Source organism: Petaurus breviceps, unplaced genomic scaffold (genome assembly GCF_028583685.1).
Source record: "Petaurus breviceps papuanus isolate PSGF00001 unplaced genomic scaffold, PetGlider_PUasm1.0 188, whole genome shotgun sequence".
Lineage (NCBI taxonomy): Eukaryota > Metazoa > Chordata > Mammalia > Diprotodontia > Petauridae > Petaurus > Petaurus breviceps.
Window position 1 is genome coordinate 22,275,666 of NW_027185804.1, and position 21,443 is coordinate 22,297,108.

The following is a 21,443-nucleotide window of genomic DNA, read 5'->3' on the forward strand; positions in this document are numbered from 1 at the left end:
TGATATGAGACAGGAGGTCAGGAGAGATTAGAGCTGGATATGTAGATCTGGAAATTATCCACATAGAGAGGACAGGAGGAGAGTGTTGACAGGGATTGCTTCAGGAGGCAGGTTCGAACCACTGACAGATTTCTGGTTGCCTAAGTACAAAAGAGCCCACAAGGAGTTGGGAGAGCCTTGGGTTCATTCTGAATAGAGCCACCACCCTGGCAAACATGGAGACAAGGGAGCTGCACCAAATGAAATCGATGTTATTTCCTTTCCTTGTTATTGTTAAAGAAACTTTTGTTAAATGTAGACAGCAACAAGTGTCCCATCTTGGTATTTCCTGACCGATAGAATGGTTGAATCCCTGCCCCAGCCAAAGCCTAAAATAAACATTTTAGCTGCTTTCTTCTGATCAAGGTTATTTGTTGAATAAATGCTCCGCTGTTAGTAAGTGACCATTTTACTGGCCTACAGTCATAAGGAAAAGAAGCCTGGAGGGCTAGAGCCATGAATTTTCAGCCCTGGCTCTCCCCAGTTCCCAGAGAAATGAAAAAGACAAGTCTATATGACCTTCTCTACTATGGCCCTTGGCATGACTGAACATGTATTAAATGTCTACTATGCATAAGGCCCACTAGGTTCTGGAAATACAAAGATGATAAATAGCAGTCCTTACCTTCAAAGGACCTTACACTCAAATGACTTGCATACTTACAAATAAATTGTACTTAAAGTCATTTCTGCCATAATGAGACATATGACCAAACTGTAAAATTACAACAAAAATCACAAGGCAAATGGAGATAAAGGGAGTTCAAAGCACAACACTCAAAACTTCATCATTGACACATCATAAAAACATAGGCATCAAATAAAAACAGCACAGTTTCACACATGTTAAATGGTTATTAAAAATGCTTAAATAGGGGCAGCTAGGTGGCACACTGAGTAGAGTGCTGGCCCTGGAGTCAGGAGGACCTGAGTTTGGATCCAGCCTCAGACACTTAACACACACACACACAAAACCTAGTCGTGTGACCTTGGGCAAGTTACTTAAACCCAATCGCCCTCCAAAAAGCAAAAAAAAAAAAATTCTTAAATACTACAATAAATAGTGGTGATGTCTGTGGCTCCAGGTGGCCATTCAGCCTGCACCCTGGTTCCCACAGGGGTTGGGCTGGCAAAGTGAAGTCACTTTGGGGCCTCTGCCATGATAGCGAATTGACAAAACTATTAAATAGTGTTCAGTCAAGAGCAGAGATCTCTGGGGCACTGCACTGGGGTCACAGCAGTCGTGGAACCATTAACAACTATTCTTTTGGATCTAGCCATTCAACCAGTTCTGAATCCACCTAACTGTACTATCACGTAGCCCATATCTCAACTTTTTCCACATGAAAAGTGTGAGTCTTTGTCAAATGCTTTGCTAAAATCTAGGGCAACAATATCCCTAGAATTCCCCTGAGCTACCAAAAATGGAAATTAAGTCAGTCTGATATGGCCTGTACTTAAGGCAATCATACTGACTTCATGATCATTTGTTTAATCTCCTTAATAATACATTCTTAAGGGGTGGCCAGGCGGCTCAGCGAGTAAGAGCACCAGCTCCAGTGTCGGGATGACCTGGATCAAATCTGGGCTCAGATACTCAGCACCACACCCATAAATAACTGGCCGTGTAACCTTGAGCAAGTTACTTAACCCCAATTGCTTAAAAAATAAAAAAATTAAAAAAAATAATACATTCTTAAATTTTGCCAGGATTAATGTCAAATTTGCTACCCTATAATGTGTGGGTCCCATTTTCTAATCTTTTTTGAAAATGAAGAAAGTATTTACCTTTCTCTAATCTGGAGGTACCTTTCCCATTTTCCATGATCTTTCAAAGATCTCCAGTAGTGACAGTCTCCCATCTCCTACTACCAACTGGATTCCAGTGGATACCTTGAATTCATCCAAAACTGAACTCATTATATTTTCCCCTAAAATCTCCTCCATTCCAAACTTCCCTATTACTATTGAGGACACCACCATCCTCCCAGTAACTACCCAGGCTTGTTCATACCAATCTGTTGCCAAGGCCTGTCAATTGCCCACTTGGTCTATTTTAATAGCCTGCTAATTAGTCAACCAGCCATAAGTCTCCCCTTAGGCAAATCAATCCTCTGCCCAGCTGCCAAAGTGATCTTCCTAAAGCAGGGATCCAACCAAGTCACCTCACTACACAATAAACTGGAGTGGTGACCTTTTACCCCCAGGAGAAAATATAAAATCCTCTGCTTGGTATTCAAGCCCTTCAGACTCTTATCAGTCTCTTTATACCTCTCCCACCCCATACTATGGGATCCAGTGACATTGGCCTCCTTGCTGTTCCTTGAACAGGACACTCCATCTCCCAGCTCTGGCCATTCTCCCTGGCTATGCCCCATGCATGCAATGCTCTCTCATCCTCATCTCTGACTCCTGGCTTCTTTAAAATCCCACCTTCTACAGGAAGCCTTTTCCAATTCGTCTTAGTTCTAGAAAGCATAAATGGTTCAGGATGGCTTTTGAGTTTGTCCTACATGTTCATCAACAAAACAGAAAAATCTGCTCTAGGCCATATTATTGTTGTTTTTTGTTTGTTTGTTTTGCTTTTTGGAGGGCTATTGGGGTTTAGTGACTTGCCCAAGGTCACATGGCTATTTTTGTGTTAAGTGTCTGAGGCCAGATTTGAACTCAGGTCCTCCTCACTCCAGGGCCAGTGCTCTATTCACTGTGCCACCTAGCCGCCCCCATATTATTGTTAAATAATGCACAACTGTCCGGGATCACAACCAGAGGGTGACTGCTATGGTTAAATGTTGAGTTCTTCATTATTTAATAACATAAGCATCATTGTGCCAGATATGAGTGTCTCATTTGATCTTCATAACAACCCTGGGATCTAGGTGGCATTTTTATCCCCATTTTACAGAAAAGGAAACCGAGGCTAAGAGAGATTAAGTGATTTGGCCAGGGTCACAAAGCTAGTAAATGTCTGAGGTTGATTCAGGCCCTCCTGTCCTCCTGGTCCAGCACTACTCTGCTCACACACACACACACACACACACACACACACACACACACACATACACACACCCCACACACATAATGATGGTGAGGGAGAACAACTGGATATGAACAAGTATAACCAAAAATGTCTCATGGATCAAATCTGGACACAAGTTAAATATGGTTGTTTACATACATGAGCCACAAGTCCCCACGTGCAGCTATAGCAGACAAATCACTGGACCCAGGAGCTAGAGGCTTCTTTGTGACTTTCAGCATTGATAGTGCCTAGCCATGTGACTGTGGGCAAATCATTTTACCTCTCCTTATTCCTCTCTATGTGAAGGGGACATGACTAGAAGGCAGTCCACTTAACAACACTGAAGGAGGAGTTCTTTGTTCTAGCTTTGAAGGTCTTTGCCTAGATAGGCTGTGACCATCAACAGTGTCTCTGCATTTGAGACTGGTCCATCTTAATGGTTCTTGAATTAAGAATAATCAATTTAGGATGATTTAGACCCTGGCCAAACCCTTGATTTGCCCTGTCAAAGGCAATAGACAGATGTGGTAGAGAGACCAAAGAACCATAGCTAAGCTAGGACAGAGGCAAGAGGTGTGAAAGAAACTACTCGCAGAGAAGGGGGCTTGGGTCCACATAATCTTCGAGGAAAGCTCTCAGCCTTTTAAAGCTGGTAGTGGTGGAGAAGAAATGACAGCAGTGAAGGCATTCACAGAGGAAAAATCATGTGGCCCTAGGGATGGCAGCAGGGGGATAGCAATGGAATAACAAGAGCTCCTGCACCAAAACTCCTCAACAGCACCAAGTTTCTGGTCAAAGCAGGGTGGTTCCAAGGCCAAGGAGGAATGACAATAGACAATTACAATATGGTGGAACAAAATCAGACCTTTCCTTCCATTACTACTTTGAACTCTGCAGATGGTTACTGGTCCTATAATAAGGGAGATAACTGTCTAGCAACCCCAAGAGCATTTTCCTTCTGAGGAGCTTTCAAATCAGTAAAATGGGGTTATTTGTTATACCTAGTTCATAGGGTTGTTTTGAAAGCACTAGGAAAATGTTAAAAGTATTCTATAAATGTAAGGAGAAAATAGGGGGAAAACAAGAATTAAAATGTAGAGTTTAGTTAAAATGTAAGGAAGATAATGAAGTGTGTAATCCTTATCTCTATATACTTAAAACAATATTATCTTAGATGGTTTATGCATTTATCTATTTGGAGATAGGGGGGTTAGAGGAAACATCACATTTCTTTCTGGATTCAGTTCTTTGATTTATTTAAAGTAATATCAAATGAAATTAGGACTCAGATTTCCTACCACCTTATCAATATGTGATTTTTAAAAAAACTTCCTTGCCTAGCTCTTATTCAGAAAGCAGCAGTGATGCAGAAAGCAATAGGGTTAAACCAAAGAGTGCTAAAACTATGCTTTTTAGTTAAAAATAGAACTGAAAAGGAAAATATGAATACAACCTGATTTCATGGAAAATACAGTAGAATTCGGGGAGTAGGAGGTGGCAAAAATAGGAAGAATTATCACATCATATTGAGTATTTTTTAAAGGAAAGATGACAAAATATTTGTTCTAAAGTTATTGATCACTCATTTTGTATGTTAAAAAAATGTTGCTTAATGCATTTTCTCTGAGATTTAAAACATACAAAGGCTTTCAAATCTGTTGCTGTTGTTTTTGTAAGCAATCTTTGCTAATCCTGTTATTAAAAAAAAAATTGTAGTGCCCGTGTCTCTTTTTAGATTACTAACAAACCAAAGATTTTTCCTTTTCAAAGTTTTGCCCAGTAAGATACTGTAAACTTTATAGATCTAACCAAATGAGCTGTCAGCTATGGTTAGTTGCCTCTCAGCTGACAAATGGACTCTTGGGAGTCATCTAATCTCTTTTTGGATACTATAGTTCCAATACATATACAGTATAGTAGGGTATGTAAAGTATATGGCATTTGCACACACAGTGTTCCCTGTTTTTACTGGAGTATCTATTTTAAATCAATTTATACATTAACTATATTAAACATGTTTTTAAAAGACAAATTGAGTTCACAAGAAAAACATCTATATTAAAACCAATTATCAAAACTAAAAATTATCTGCTATGATTATTTTTCAAGAAATAATTCTTATAAAATATCGCAAACACAGAATAAGAAAATATGGGATTATTCCTATATTTTAGCAACTATTTTTCTAATAATACACAATGCACCACCACCTCACACTCCTTCCAAAAAACAGGCTGGATAACATCTGCTTGATTTATATACTGTGACTTTTTCCTGGTGTTTTCTATCAACCTTAATTATGAAAAATGGTGCCACGTTGCCCTCTTGATATTATTTTGAAGATCGGTTAGGTCTTAAAGCATCCAGATGCGTACAGTTCTACACATATCTGTGGAATTAGCTCACTAAGGTCTGCTTGGCCATATTTTTAATTGACTCACATGTTCTGTGGGAAAAGGAGAATCATAAAAAGTCTTTGCAATCGCATTCCACTCTTCCCTGGGATCTCTCTTGGGACTTGGCTGGATTCTTGAGTTAGTCCAAGTGTCAGCCTCTCTGTTAATGCTGGTAGTATCTGATTGACAAAAAGGAAATGGCAACAACTGCATTTTATTCTCTAGACACTCATTTTAGTGACTGAACTTCTGGTTTATCTCTGATCATATGCTTTAAAAAAAGTAACTAGATTTCTATTTTATTTTTACTATGAATACTTTACTGTTTTCCTATACTTTGATCTTCTACTATGGCATTTCATTTAGGAAGACAAGCAGAGGGACAGATGTTCAAGATGAGGTCTTTCTAAAACCTGCTGATTACTATCCATCAGCAATGTAAAGATGTATAGGCTGTCACAAACAATACCAATAAATACAACTGAAATAAAATTAAGGGGATATCTTCTGCAACATTGTAACACATACAAAATATTGTCTTTTCCTCTATGAATCATTTCATTGCCTACACAAGCAAACTCTAAAATGGCTGGGGAGGGGGGGATTGTTTTTGAATATTCACTAATTCAAACTAACCAGGGAGAAGGCAGATAGAATTAGTGGGCAGTTGAAATTATAGAACATGTTCAAAGATATGCACTCCTATTAATTTGAAGCATATACAGCAATTAATAAATACAGTCTACTAAGGCTGATTGGAAATGATCATATTTGAACACACTACTGGAACCACAGAATCCAGAGTACTGAAATAGACAGTAAACAATCCACCGTCCAGAAAAGTCCTTCGGTTTTAATGAACAGATACAAATATTTTATAATTAGCTGATCAACATGATACCATTAGGTAAATGCTTTTATAACAGATGAGGCTATTTTGAAAAATGATTCTTGACAATATTTTAAACATTATCACCTTCGTCTATTTAAAACTTAATGTGAACTATGAAGAATTTTGTCAAAGGTAAAGTTCAGCCCAATTCCTGTCCCAGTTTTCACAAATTCCAAATTCATGAAATCCAAGTTAATTATTACTATTTGTAAATAATCCTACTCTGGAAAAACAAATAGTGGCTTTGTTTTGGCAAAATTTATTTTCAATAGTTGTTTCTACTTTTCCCGTTGAGAAACATTACAGTACAGTGGGAAAAGCCTTGTAATGGACGTCAGTACCTGGATTCCAATCCAGGCCACTAACATTTCCTAGCTATATGACTTTGGGCAAGTTACTTTATTTCTTTAACCTGTAATCTCCTCTGTAAAATAGGAATAAGAATCCTCGTGCTATCTACCTTGTAGACATGTTGTGAGGAAAGTGATTTGCAACCTGTAAAGCACTATATAAATATGAGCTATTATTCTCTCCCATGTAATATGGGATAAGCCATGTTAAAAAATCAGCATTTTCAAATGAATGTAACTAGTATATTAAAATATATGATAAATGACCCCCAGAATAACATCATGCTATGCCATGGTCACTTAGCCAATTAACTGTGCAAAATAAAAACTGAATAGTTAATTTGGTACCTGTTCCATGTAACACTGTCTCTCCTAACAATGTGCTTTGCCAAAAACCAATTCGTAATATTAATACATGCATAGCAGTGCCTGGCACATAGTAGGTATTTAACCAATGCATGTTAACATGACTTGGCATTAGCTATGATATGCCTGAATATAAATTCTATTCAAGAAACTATATAATTTAAATAGATTTCAGTTTTACAGAGTTTCCTTTAGAAGTTCATATCTTCTCCGTTTGTAGAATCTACACTCCCTTAACTAAATAAATGCATTTTGCTAAAATGGCACAATTCACTCAGGAGCTAATCCTATTAAACTCTAGCATTCGATTACTAAGAGGAAAAATAAACAGGATTTTCCTCATGATTATGCGATATTTAAAACTATAGCATAGTTATCATGAATATTTATAAAACATCCAATGTTCATAACATCATAAACAATGTGTTATTTTCATAAGCTATATTTTAAAAGTTATCGTTTTTTAAATGTGTAACTTTTCAAGTTATTATTTTAGCATCATAATATGTTTCATTAAATTTGAGAGCTGGAAGGGCTCTAGTTCAACCCATACTCGAAAGGGATCCCCACTATCACAGATTCAGCAAGTGATTGTTGAACTTTAAGAGCTCCAAGGAGAGGTAACTCCGTACCTCTTGAGGCTGACTGACTTACTCCAGAGCAGCTCTCATTGGTAGGGAAGCCTTTCCTGAGCTCAAGTCTAAATTTGCTTCTTCTCAACTCCCACCCACTGCTCCTGGTTCTGAAGAAATTGAGTGTCAGGCAATGTGCTAAGCAACTGAGACACAAAGAAAGGCAAAAACACAAACCCGGCGCCTCCCCACAAGGAGCTCACATTCTACTGGGGAAGACATCAAACAAACAATTTTGTAAATATAAGATCTGTACAAAGTAAATGGAAGTTAACCTCAGAGGGAAGACATTGGAGGAGAATAGGTAAGAAAAAGGAAAGGCCTCCTGTAGAAGATGAGACTTGAGCCAAGTCAAAGGAAGCCAGGAGGGGGCAGTGAAAAGGAAGGGCTTTCTGAAGGCATGGAGTTTGGAGGTGGAGTGCTATGTATGAGGAAAAGCAAGTAGACCAGTGTAGCTATATTGTGGTATACACGGAGAGGAGTAAACCAGAGGTCTCCAAAGGTAGAAAAGGTTGAGGTTGTTAAGGATGTTAAATAGTAAACAGTGGGTTTTATATGTAAAGAAAAATGACAAGAGGGCAGACTTGTAGGGAGCCGGTAAGGCCCCCATCCCCTCTCACTTAGATGACTGCCAATGGTCCTCCAGCTGGTTTGCCTGCCTCTATCTCTCCCTTCCTTTCCTCCTCCTGCTATTACCTTCCATTCCTCACTCAGCTGCCAAGGTTTCATCTTCCTAAAATGTAGGAATTGACCGGGCAATTTCCACATGGTTTTCATGTCCTTTCTTTCTCCAGAGGGCTCTCTTGAAGTTCATAGTATGGCTACTGCTTCCCTGTAGAGTCTGGTGTCTCATGTGGACAGGGCTGAGTCAGGCAGATCACTTGGCTATCTAAGTGGCTGCCAGACTGGACCAAGCAGATATCTCACCACTGGGCTTTTCTCTTAAAGTGCATAGTGAATCTGTCTTTGTGAATCTGCTGGCAGAACCAGTTTGCTAGATTCCCTAGATTTGTCAATCCTTAGCCTAAGATGAACAGAAGATGCTCCTTTTGAGCCCCTCAGAGGCTTGCTGAGAGATTAGTCCCCCCAGCAGGAGGTGGATGAAGTCTCGGCTCTCCCTTCTGGCTTTTCCTGGTTTCCTCAGCCAGAGACTTTTTGGCTTATGGTGAACTAACTTCTGAGGCATTTGGTAGATGGTATGAATGTAGTTACTCGAACTTGAATGCAAATTTATCGTCTACTAGCCTTTTCATATACAACAGAACAAACCTCAAGTCCTAAGGTGTGAAATATTTATTTTAAATCTCCCCTTTATGTTTCAATGTCTCTGTCTTCTGGCTCCTCACTACCTTTTGCTTTTCTGGTCCCACCAGACACACTAATTGGGTAATATAAGTATAAGAAAGATCATATTTAGTAGGTTTTCTCTTTTCTTACAAATTTGTACCGTATGTTTGTTTTCTTTTAAACAGGCTTATTGATATCTTTCTACATTTCCCTGTATATCTCTCCTTTCCCACCTCCCAGAGAGCTAAACTTATAAGAAAAAAAAGAAGGAAAAAATAGTTCAGCAAAACTAAACAAGATGTCAAAGAAGTCTTATATTACTATGTGCAGTCTTTTCCACTCATGGTTTCCCCACCGCCCCCCCCCCCTTACCTCTGGGGGGGAAAAATAGGATGAGGTTACATATATATTTCAATAAAGGACATTGGCTATGTTTGTCCTATTTCCATTTATCCCAAACCTTTTTTTCTAAAAAGAGCAGCTTCATTATAATTTTTATCTTATTCATTTTTCCTTTTAGAGACAAATTATTTACTAAAATTTTCAAAATGCAATTTTACTTCCCATTACATACAAGCTGATGGTGTTGGTCCAGGTTTACTGCTTAAGGAGAAAGATAAGTTATTATTAAATGCAACTTTCTCTACCTTTACCCCTAATGAAGCTTAAGGTAAAATATTCCAAGTTTCATAAGTTAATTGAAACGATCTTTCTTAGAAAAAGCAGACCAGAAGATATGAAACATAATTCTAAGTCAAATAATTTTTCCTCTTACCCATTGTTATTTCCCTCATGACAGCATCCAGGTCAAGATTTTGACAAAGTATCTTTGAAGGAATCTTTTTGTTTTCTGATGAACCCACTAGTCTCTCTTTTAGCAACAAAGGCACCTTGGAAGCCCAAGTGTTCATTGTTTGACTTTCAACTTGATTTACTTTTGACCAAGGACAAGGGTCGAAAAAATCTAAGTGTACTAGAGTTTTCTCAGTTTCTTTATCTGCAGTTGAAAGATCAAAGGCTGACCTTCCACTTCTGTTTACTAAATCTCCAGATGGCTTTATGTGAAATGAGCATGATTCTTCCAGCTGTCCTTCAACATATTTTCTTTCTGAAACTGTGTTACTTAATGAGTCTGTTTTCTCTCTTGTACTGTTTAACAATGTATGCTGCTGTGCCTTAGCATGACGAACAAGGAAGAGGTCATTTTTTGTGATGGATTTGTCCTTAGCTTCACTCATCTCAGTATCATTCACTTGACTCTCTTTACTAGAAAGACTTGTACCTGTGACAGAAGGCTTTTGAAAAACAGTTTCCCTATCTTTGGCCTGTGATACATCTATATTCTGAAGGTTGACTTGAAAAAGACAAACTGTCATATTTTCATCACTTTCTACCTGTTTAGGACCATCCTGTTTGGCCTGATGGCTCTGTATTTCATTCAAGTTTTCCCAACAAACTATTTCCCTCAGACTTGGGGTGGCTTTTCCTGAGATGGGCATCATATTAAAGGATTTTTTTGGACTCTCACAATACACTTTCCTATTATCATTTGAGGTAGCGAGTGAAATTGGGTTAATTGCTATACCACAGGTACTATTTGAGTCCATTTTCCCCAAAGTGTCATGTGTCTCTTGAGCATAAGAACAAGTTTGCTCATGTTGTAGACCATTACATCCTCTTTTATAGGATGAATGTGTTTGATTTGATTTACATTCTTTATAATCTGAGACACAATAACTGGAATCCCTTGAATTGTCCTTCAGACAATCAATAGAATTATCTTTTGCAATTAGGGAACGAGTCAATTCAGCTTCTTTGAGGCCATTATCTGGAATTTCTTCATTTATAGAATTTTCTTCCATACCAAGATTCATTCTGAATTCTTGTTTGAGTATTTCACTCCCAGAAACATCTTCATCACATTGTACATTACTTATGTCATGACTGGTATCAGGAAGCTTTTCCTGGACAGATTTGCTGTGACCAGTTTCTGAAGCCTCATCCACACTGCTGAGAGTGAATTCTTGAGTTCTGTCTTGAAGAATCCTTCCTGTTTCCCCTGATATTTCTGTCCTTGAGTAAGGATTATTCAATGTCTGAAATTCCACACAACCAAAACCTCTTTCTAAGCACATTTTGTCTTTTGTTTGCACAGCTTCTGTATTTCTCAAGTCAGCAGTGCATACTCGCCAGGTCTGCCCTTGCTGCAGTAAATCTTTATCTGGATTGAAAGCTTTGCTTTGGGAAGTTTTAACTAGTTTTTCTTCAGGGAGTTCTTCAGTTTTTCTTTTTTTAGTAGGATAAGTTTCTTTTTTCTCATTGTTTTCAAAAAACTGTAACTCTGCCATAAAGAGAATATACCAAAAAAAAAAAAAAGTCAATACCAGAAAACTTTTTTTATGTCAAATTTAGTTTTAGATTCTATTTCACTGATCAGAAGAACTCAGATGTAATTATATTAATGTCATCTAAATACAAAATGGTTTTAAATGTATTGACATTATCTAAATCGAGAATGGTAGTTTCATCTGCAAAAAAGGACATAATTAAAACCTAGAGTAACTAGTCATGAGGCTCTAATAAGATACTAAATGCAAAATGTTTTGTAAATTTTAAGGCAGTATATAAAATTTCAGTTATTACTATGGAACTTCCCTGGGCTTCAGTTTCCCCATCCAAAAAAACGTAGGGGTTGAACTAGATAACCTCTTATCTCTAATTCTAGAATCTATATAAAAGACACAATTAACATACTACAGAAAAAAAAGAAATGAACAAGTTAATGATATTTAATGCTACTCAAACTGACATGAGTATACTGACAGAAACCATTTTGGCTGAGAAAAGTACTGTTATGTAATCTTATATTAAAAAGGGTAATTAAATTATTTAATAAATACATAAGATTTTGACTTCTTTAGACTTATTTCTTTTTAGTGTGTACAGTACAATTCTAGGCATTAACTGATTATTAAAAGGTTAATTTGTTTGATGGGTTTTACTCTAATCTCCAGCACTATCCAGGTTTTTCAAACCTACAATTTCGCATAGTTCAAAGTTGTCAAATGCTTTCTTGAGATCAGAAATTTACATATTTTTTTTACTACCTTAATCCTTCAAATGTTAGGAATGGTTTCATCATACAAAACTAGCTGGCTTGCACAAATTGAGTAAAAATATCTAAACTCAGAGGAACCAATGAGAAATCTGCTTGTTTTTGCTCAACTAAGCAAACTATTATGAACTAATTCATAACAAATTATGAATCTTAGATTTACCATTTAGAAAAACCTCAGTATCTAAAGTTGTCATGTGATTTTTCATTCCTCTAACTGAACTCGCCTTTTGGCTTCTATTACTATCTGCTCTAAGAACTTAGGCTAAATGAAATGATCCCATCAACCATAAAACCTATGAGTTCTTACTTCAAAATGTTTCTCACATAGATTTCTTGCTTTCTTCTTCTTCTCCTCCTCCTCCTCCTCTTCCTTTTACTCTTCCTCCTCCTCTTCCTATTACTATTACTACTACTACTTTGTTTCAGGTCTTCATCTTATCATGCCTATTTTTTAAATGTCTAATAACTAGTTTCCTTGCCTCTGATTTCTCTTTTCCACAATCCATATTGCAAATCACTGCCATATTGGTCTTTATAAAACACTGCTTTCATCAAGTCATTACTACTCAAAAATCTTTAGTGGTTCCCCACTAGCTTCAGAATAAAGTCTGAATTGCCCAGCTTGACCTTCTACAATGTGACCCAAATTTATCTTTATAGCATAACTTTTGGCTACTCCCTTACATAAATCCTCTGATCCAGCCCAATTGACTTAATCATTAAATTCCCAAAACATACTACCTACTTTCCAACCTCCATGCCTTTGTTCATATTGGTTCCCTCTTTAAAAGGGCCTTTTGTCTTTCCCTCCTGCTATTTAAATCTCATCCATCCATCAGAGCCCATCTCATATTCTGCCTTCTGAATGAAGCCTTCCTTGATTAGCCCTGTCTAAAATAAGTGATTCCTTCTCTGAACTTCTATAGTACTTAACCTCTAAACACCTCGTTTGACCTTGTATTGTTGGTTGTCTACCTTGTAACTTTTAGTTCAAATATTTTATCTTCCCAATTAGAATGTAAGAGTGTTGAAGGAAGGAACCGTAGTTTATATTTCTTTGTTATCTCTCAAAAAGTAAAAGAGTGAATTCAGCATGCAAATATGAAACTATTAGTTCAATAATATTACCTTCTGAGTTTCTCTCTTGGCCTTGGTTATTTTTTCCTACTAGTATATATTCAGTGTTTGAACAAAAATTCACAATATTTACTGCAGTTATTTCTTGCTGAGAATTCCATTTTTGTATGGTTGTGATTTCTATTGACTCAGATTGGTTTTGCTCTGTTGAAATTTCATTTCCTTTCTCCTTTTCTCCTTTACCTTTCTGATATAAAATGGAAAAAATGGTTTAAAATTTAAAAAGAATTATAAGAACATATAGTATATTTATTTGATTATGAGACTAGATTTAACTGAACAAAGTGAGATTTTAAACCAGCAATTCACATTTATCTGTCTTTCTTTTCTTTAATCATTCAAAGGACAAATGATTTTGACAAAAGTTGGTACACTTAACTATGGTCATCAAGATCAGCTTTTTTTTTTTAACAGGTCTATCAATTATCCTAAAATAAAAGAATGGTCAATAAAATATTCAAATAGCAAATTAGGGTTATAGTTTACCTAACTAGCCAGTATGTTAAGGGCTAGGCATTATATTGTATTATTTGAAAATGAGCATCTCAATAATAATTTTATGATTGCCAGTTCTCAAAGGATTAAAATAATTGCCCAATTATTTGGTCATATGTGCTATTCTACATCTCCTTTTATAAGCAAACAGACATTCATGGTAGAACTACTTGCAATCAGCTACTTTCAAGTTCTGCAGTCTTCATGAATAATAATGATTTGGCAAAGATAAATTAAGAAATAAATATTTTAAGAAGCCCAACTTTATGAAAATGATGTTAAAACTAACTTATAAAACATAATAGGAGTAATAATTTACATTACCAAATAATTCACAAAAATCACAATCTCTAAGAACTGGAAGGGACCTCAAAGGTCACTTAATCAAACCTGAACCTCTACAAGACTCTCCTTCACAACACCCACAAGAGGTCAAAAATCCTTTACTTTAAAACTTCTACCAGGAGTAACCTGCCACCCCCAAAGATGGTACATTCCATTTCTGGATGGTTTTAATTATTAGGAAGCTTTTAAATTTCTCTCAGCAACCATTATCGACAACCTTCAGTTGTCCCCTCTGAGGTCCACCAAAGGAAACCTAACTCCTCTTCCATATAATAGGTTTTTAAACCCTTGAAGACAATCATTCTCTCAGCTCCAGAGTCTTCTCTAGGCTAAGCAACAATTTAATTAATATGAAGATATGGCATGATTTTAAGAGACTTCATAATACTGTTCCCCCTATCTGGATGGCTCCTGCTTGCCAATGATCTTTGCAAAATCAGGCACCCCAAACAGAGCACAATATTCTAGATATGATCTGGTGAGAGTAGAGTGGAAGTATCATCCATCATCTAGACCACACCATGCCTCTCTTAATGCAGCCTAAGACCACATTGATTTTTGAACTGTTGTCACATTTTGAACTTTCCATCCCTCAAATATCTGAGATCTTTTTCATATAAACTATTGCATAACCACGCTTCCCCAGAACTTTACATCTTGATGAATTTCACGTTACCAGATTCAGTTCATTCAGACCAGAGTGGATCCTGACTGCTACCCTCTAAGTTTATTATCCCTCCCACCTCTGTGTTATCTGAAAAACTGATAAGTATGGCCTTGATTCTTCATGCTCCCTTACTGTGCATAACCAGTCAGTTACCTCAATAATATCCAGGTCTCTTTCTCCATTCATGTAGCTAACAGCCTACTTAAGGATCTGACTGCTTCTCCCTTAAACCCTTACAATAGCCTTCTACACGGTCTCTCTACCAGGTCTCTCCCCAGTCTCATTCCATTCTCCCCACAACTGTCAAAGACATTTTCCTAAAGCATAGTTCTGAGCATGTTATTTCCCTGGTCAATAAATTCCAGTGGTTCCCTACTACCTTTATACCAAATATAAATTCTGCTGGTAGGCATGTAAAGCACCTCACAAACTGGCTCCAATCTATCTTTCCAACTTCAGTCTACATTCGTTTTCCTCACACACTCTACTGACTGGCCAAACTGATCCCCTCTGTCTTCTTCAGTCAGGACACATCATGTGCCACCCAGCTTAGAAAGGCTATCCACCACAGACCTAGAATGCCCTCCCTCCTCTTTATTTTTTTTGCTCCCCACTTTATAATCTCTAGTTTCCTTCCAAGCTCACCTCAAATAGCACTTGCAATGACACAAGACCTTTCCTGATCCACTCCCAAAATTAACTTATATTGTCTTGTTCATATTTTGCACATACCTCTGTGCTCATATTTCTATGGACAAGGACCATTTCATTTCTATCTCTGTATCCCTAGTGCCTGGCACATAGTAGGCACTTAATAAATGCTTGTTGATTAGTCTATATTTATTATCCGAATAAGGAATTTTAGTACTTCTTATTAACTTAAATTATTATCAATCCTTATTTAACTAGATCTATCATTATAGACGTATTTTCTTCTCCAGAGTCCAAGGCCTTTCTAGGCTAAGTCATTCAGTGCTCCGGTCCCCAAAACTGCAGAACACTTACAATATGAATGTTTACCACACTGGTTTACGGTCTTTGTTCTCTCTGGCATGCTCCATCTATTTGTGGTTCTGCCTTCTGACAGCCTTGGCTGCTTCTTGTATCAGTTTTACCTGACATATTTCTCTATAGGAACAATAGCTATGCCCCATCACCACCCCACTGTTTCCATATTACTCAATAGCTCCAGCTGGCTTCCCCACACACACACACACACACACTAATGTTCCTCCATCTTTCCTTGTCTCATCAATCACAATAGAAACAAAATCAACATATTAAACAGTTATATCTACTTAAGAACCCATGATTCCTGCTTTCTAATTGGGACACAGTAATGGTATTGACTAGTTTATTAGCATAGGTAAGTACTTTCTGCTCTGATCCATTGATTATTCTTATAGGTTCTCCTTCCCCAAAGGTTATTTAATATTCAATTGAATTTGCTTAACTAAACCAAATTTTATAATCTCTTCCTGATGTGTTCCTTATATTAATAGTTTATACATAATGGACCCTGTTTGTTGAATGAATAAATGGATACTTCTAACAACTTTGTAACTGATTATTACTTTCTCTTAAGGGAATGAATCTGTTTTTTTCCTCAACTGAATATATTTTGAATGGACAAAACAATTCTTAAAAAATTATAATGACTCTCTAATAATTATAAAACTTATAGAACAATGGTGATGTCAAATTCTGTGAAGTTTTAAAAACAATATTAATCACCTTCAAATGAAAAGCAAAGGAAAATACCAGCAATTTTATAAACATTTAATAATTATGCATTTGTGGGTTATTTTAGAATTTTAGTCTGATTTTCAGTAGCAATAAATCAAAATAATCAATGAAAACAGGGGTGGAAATTTCATGACTAACTATGAATTAAGATTTTTTTAATGATTAAAAGAAGTTTCCTGGCCCTGGAATCAGGAGGACCTGAGTTCAAATCCAGCCTCAGACACTTAACATACACAAAAAACTAGCCATGTGACCTTGGGCAAGTCATTTAACCCCCATTGCCCTACCTTCCCCCCTCTAAAAAGCAAAAAAAAAAAAGTTTACTGAAATCCACAAAAAGTTATTAATTGCTTGAAAACCTAATGGCAAAAGACCCATTACTGCTCTAATGATTTTAGTCATTCATGATCAAATATTAAAAGCTATAAAAGATGGGCACACATTTTAAAAGTTACAAAATATAAACACAGATAAAGTAGGGAGAAATCTTCAATAATGATTTTAATATTATGCATATTTATACTCATTAAAATACCTAAGTTTTACCTGAAGCTTATTATCTTGCTCAAAAAATACATTCTTCTGAGAAGATACTTCATTACAGCTTTCTTGTAATTTAAGATGAGCTTCTTTAACTGACATCAACTCATTTTTAATCTCATCTATTTCTTTAATGAGTTTTTTCTCCTAGAATAAGATCATAACAAATAAATAAGCAAGAAAATTTAAGTTTTATCTGAAAGTAAGAAATATCTGCTGTGTGTGAGTTAAAACATTTAAAAATATTAATGACACACAATATTTTGGAAAAGGATCAAAAATAAAAACCTCTAAGGAATATGAAAAAGAGTTTTTGTAAAAAAGTAGTAAATGAAAAAGTATAAAAGGCTATATATATGTACACATATTACTCAATTCATTTCTAAAATTTTGCAATGCTTGTTTCAAATTGCCTTTAAAATAATTTACCCTAGTAAACTAGGTGAGAAGTACTATATGTTGGGCAGAAGTTTAATTGAACCTAGCAACTATAGCCAACATTTGTTCACACTGGTCACAAAAATTCATAAAGTTCCCTCTTTCAAGAATCCTTGTTCTGCAACAAGTAAAATCTTACCCACAAGAAAGTCCCTGCTGACAAGAGAAAGCCTGAAATAATTCAGTATTAACATCACTTACGTCTTCAGCTTTGAGCTTCTCCTTTGGACTCTATGCTTTACTTTACAAATTCATATCATGTAATTAATGTATATTAGTCATCTGTGTATGTGTCTCATCCCCCTTTTAAACTATAAACTCTATGAAGGCAGAGACTTTTTAAAAAACTTTTCTTTCACAGCACACAGAGGGCAGTGCTTTTTATGTTTGTTGTTCATTTAAATTTATGTTTTATTCTTTCCTCATCTCTCTCTCTTTTCTGGCTCTGTCTCTTTCTCTTTCTAGATCTCTCCCTGTCTCTGTCTCTATCTGTCTTTCATTTCTTAATTTAGTTCAAGATTCATAGACTGAGGTGTACTTAAAAACTGTAGTTGGCTTCATTCTACAGGAAAAGGAACTACTTTCCCATTTTTGGCTTTAAGCTTGCATGATTTAAAATCCAGAGTTACCAGCCATATAACTAGCCACAATACAGACTGGTACGCATAACACAATTCTTTCAAGTGATCAAAAATTTCAATACATAATCCAATTTTTTATAGAATTTAATTTTTTGTCAACTGATTATCTGACAAAAAGTAGAACTGGTAGTATAAAGAATCAATGACATAAAGCAAGACTTTATACTGTTCTAATATATTTTCTAAAACATTTTGCCTGTACCTTCACAATTTTTAGGCATTCCTAGATTTTCAGTCATCTTCTTAGACTTAGTGAGAGACAACAAGTGGCTCAAAATAGAAATAAAGACTATAGAGCCCATCTCCCACTCCAAAACATTCATGTATGGCCATGAATAAGCTATGCCTACTAAACTATTTTCTGTTTAGTACTGAAATGTGGTGGGCTTAATTGTTGTCGAAGCTAGACACTATAGGACAAAACGGATTTCTTACAATTTCTATATGTGGGTACTATGAGCAGAAACAAATGTTAATTTTCTAAAACGCACTTGGCATTTTTATGCTTCCCTTATTCTGTTCTACGGTCTCTTAGTTAATATTATTTTCTACTTATTTCTCTGTTTGCATTAATTATGATAAACAAAAATGGAAATAATTATGTATGTTGCTTGACATTAAAAATATCCTTTACTGAGTATAAAGTAATAATACTGATATTTTTTAAAATGCATTTAGAAAAGATTAACAATGTAACTTATAAAAAAAAGGTATGTACCAACCAACCATCTGCTACTCATTCTAGTACAATAGTTAGTCGGCAAATAATATCCTTTAAAGTAATTATAATCACATTCAATTATTACTGAAAATTATGATGCTGCAACTGAATTGAAAAACTTTAATTTAAAACATAACTTTGTGTCCCAAATTTTAAGAATATTTGTCAAGCCCCACTATGTGCAATGGACATGCACAGAGAGATGTAGAGGTAAAAAAAAAGATATGGTTCCTGTCCTAAAGTAGATCAAATACAAAAAAGGAAAAATACTGCCAAGCTGGTATACAGATACAATTTTTTTTTAAAAACACAAGAAAAAGGATTCAACACTCATGTTTTTAACACTGTTTGAAATAAAGTCTATTTACTTTCCAAAAATATATTTTCCATATGCTTAGAGGCAATGATTTTTATTATATTAATCCTTAAAAAATAGAACAATTTAAATAGATATTTAAAAAGTAAAGCTAATTTTGGGGTCTACCAATCTTCAAAATGAGCCTTCATATTTTACAACTTTAATTTATATGGCTTTACATCATTATTTTATTATGTACTTCACTGAAATTAAAATTAAGAGCAAAATATCTGAGATGCAGTTTAGGAAAACCAGCAAAGCCTTATGATAAGATGTAAAACATACGAAATTCAGATACCATACACACCCTCTAAACATGGCAATCCATCATACACTGTATCATAGCTAAGGAAGATCTGAACAGCTTAGTTACCAATAAGAACATCTGTTAGCTATTCAAACTACATACTACAATATCCATTAGCCAGTGATTTTAATGGAAAAAGTAAGGAGATTTCTGCCTCCTGCATTGTGGAAGGCCGTACAGGCTCTGTAAGTGTACATTTGTGTGTGTGTGTGTGTGTGGACACTAACTTAGTTTTCCAAATTCAACAGCATTAGCCAGAATTTCACTGTAATTTAGCTTTTCAAGAGCATTTCTGAAACAAAATCTGTCTAAGAACAATTAGAGTGTCTGATCTGGTTCTTGTATTATTTTTGCAATATAAGTAGTTATGAGTTATTTGAAATGTTTATAACCATTTCAAAATCTGTTTAGCACTTTAATACTTAGTTTAATAAACCTACATGTTTTTCCCAAGTTCCTCTTGCTTTATCATGCTTATTTTGAAGATTAAAGAACTTTTCTTCATTTTCTTTTACCTTCTTCCTTTGCAGCTCATTATCTCTTTCAAGGGTCTGCAATAAAATTAATTATCCAAAAAATAATCAATACCACATTAATGAATTTTGATGTGTTTTATGTTGCTTGGACCTTTGCTTCTAACATGCTGAAAGGGCCATCCAGAGCAGTGATAATGTGCCATCTCAACAATCATTTTCATAAATTAACAGAAAGCTGCTTATAGTTTAGCTTACAGGAAACAGGGGGAGGTTATGGAAAAGAAATGGCTATAAAAGGGTATAAAAACATTGCCATTATTCAGTTTCACTGCATAAGTTTTAATGTGCTGAAAAAGTATTATAAAGTACAGAGATAGGGAATATGAAATGTAGCATAATCCAACCTAACTGTACTAAAATTAAAATTTTAAACTATCTCATAACATTTTCTTCATATTCAAATCACTAAAAATAAAATGCCTTGGAATAATTTTAATTTCTTATTTTCAAACTGTTAATGTGTTTTACAGGACTCTAAATTTTTTTATCATGTTTATTTAACTTATTTTGATTCATGAAAGAGAATCCTATAAAAAGGCACTAAAAACAAAATATGCAGCCAAGGTTTTCGAAGCCATGAAACCAGTGCTCCCAACACCAGTAAGAACTCCTTGACATCTGCCCTACTGTCATATCAATAAAGTTAGCTTCTGTAAACTAGTAGCAAGAATTCCTTTCCATGTGGCAGGTATGTTTGGAATGCTAAAACTGTGATGCACCTTTGTCAAATAAAGACAAAAGAATAGTGACTATAATAACCTGCTATGAAACTCCTCAGGTCCACAAGGTAACTTTGAGGCACTCCATGAATACTTACTAGCTAATAATCTGAACAACTTTTCATTGCATCCTTTTCAGGAGAATGTCTGATATGTATTTTTAGTCCAACAATGTTTTTAGTCTTCATTTCTTGGTATAAATAATAATGGGAAAATTCTTGATCTATTTAACAATGATTTTAACAGGTGTATAATCACACCCTCACAATTACTTTACAATATGAAGGCAATATACTGCACTTCTGAAGATAGTGGGTACATCATTATACATATGAAAATAGGAGGGACATGTGGGAGAATATACCATAGCTCCTATTTAATTAAGCAATAGTACATGACTGTGTGATGTTTTAATAATAGCTAACAACCACATAGAAGATTTCATACAGAAACATCCGAAAGTGCTACTAATGGCATAGCAATCATTTTGCTCACAATGAAATTCATTTGAGTCTAGAGTCAAACCAAAGGACTTTAAAGGCAGAGATAGTACTAACTGGTTTCCCAGGGAAAGGCAGGGCAAAGAGTCAGATAAAGTAGAAACCATTGGAAACTTGTTTGGGAAAGTTACCCACATGATGCTTTGTGTCATTGTGAGTCAATTTCAACTCAAAAATAAATGGGCTATGAA

General features: G+C 35.6%; 1 protein-coding gene across 1 annotated transcript in view; it reads right to left on the reverse strand.

The window, feature by feature from the left end:
• The window catches only part of CCDC73 (coiled-coil domain containing 73), a 143,511-nt gene that overhangs the window by 6,357 nt on the left and 115,711 nt on the right, over nucleotides 1–21,443 (reverse strand). The window contains exons 12-16 of the mRNA XM_069091365.1: nucleotides 19,938–20,048; nucleotides 17,039–17,179; nucleotides 13,231–13,426; nucleotides 9,760–11,325; nucleotides 5,503–5,636 (exon numbers count right to left, since the gene is read on the reverse strand). Of these exons, the coding sequence (XP_068947466.1) occupies nucleotides 5,503–5,636; nucleotides 9,760–11,325; nucleotides 13,231–13,426; nucleotides 17,039–17,179; nucleotides 19,938–20,048 (2,148 nt within the window). The remainder of the gene's footprint in view (nucleotides 1–5,502; nucleotides 5,637–9,759; nucleotides 11,326–13,230; nucleotides 13,427–17,038; nucleotides 17,180–19,937; nucleotides 20,049–21,443) is intronic.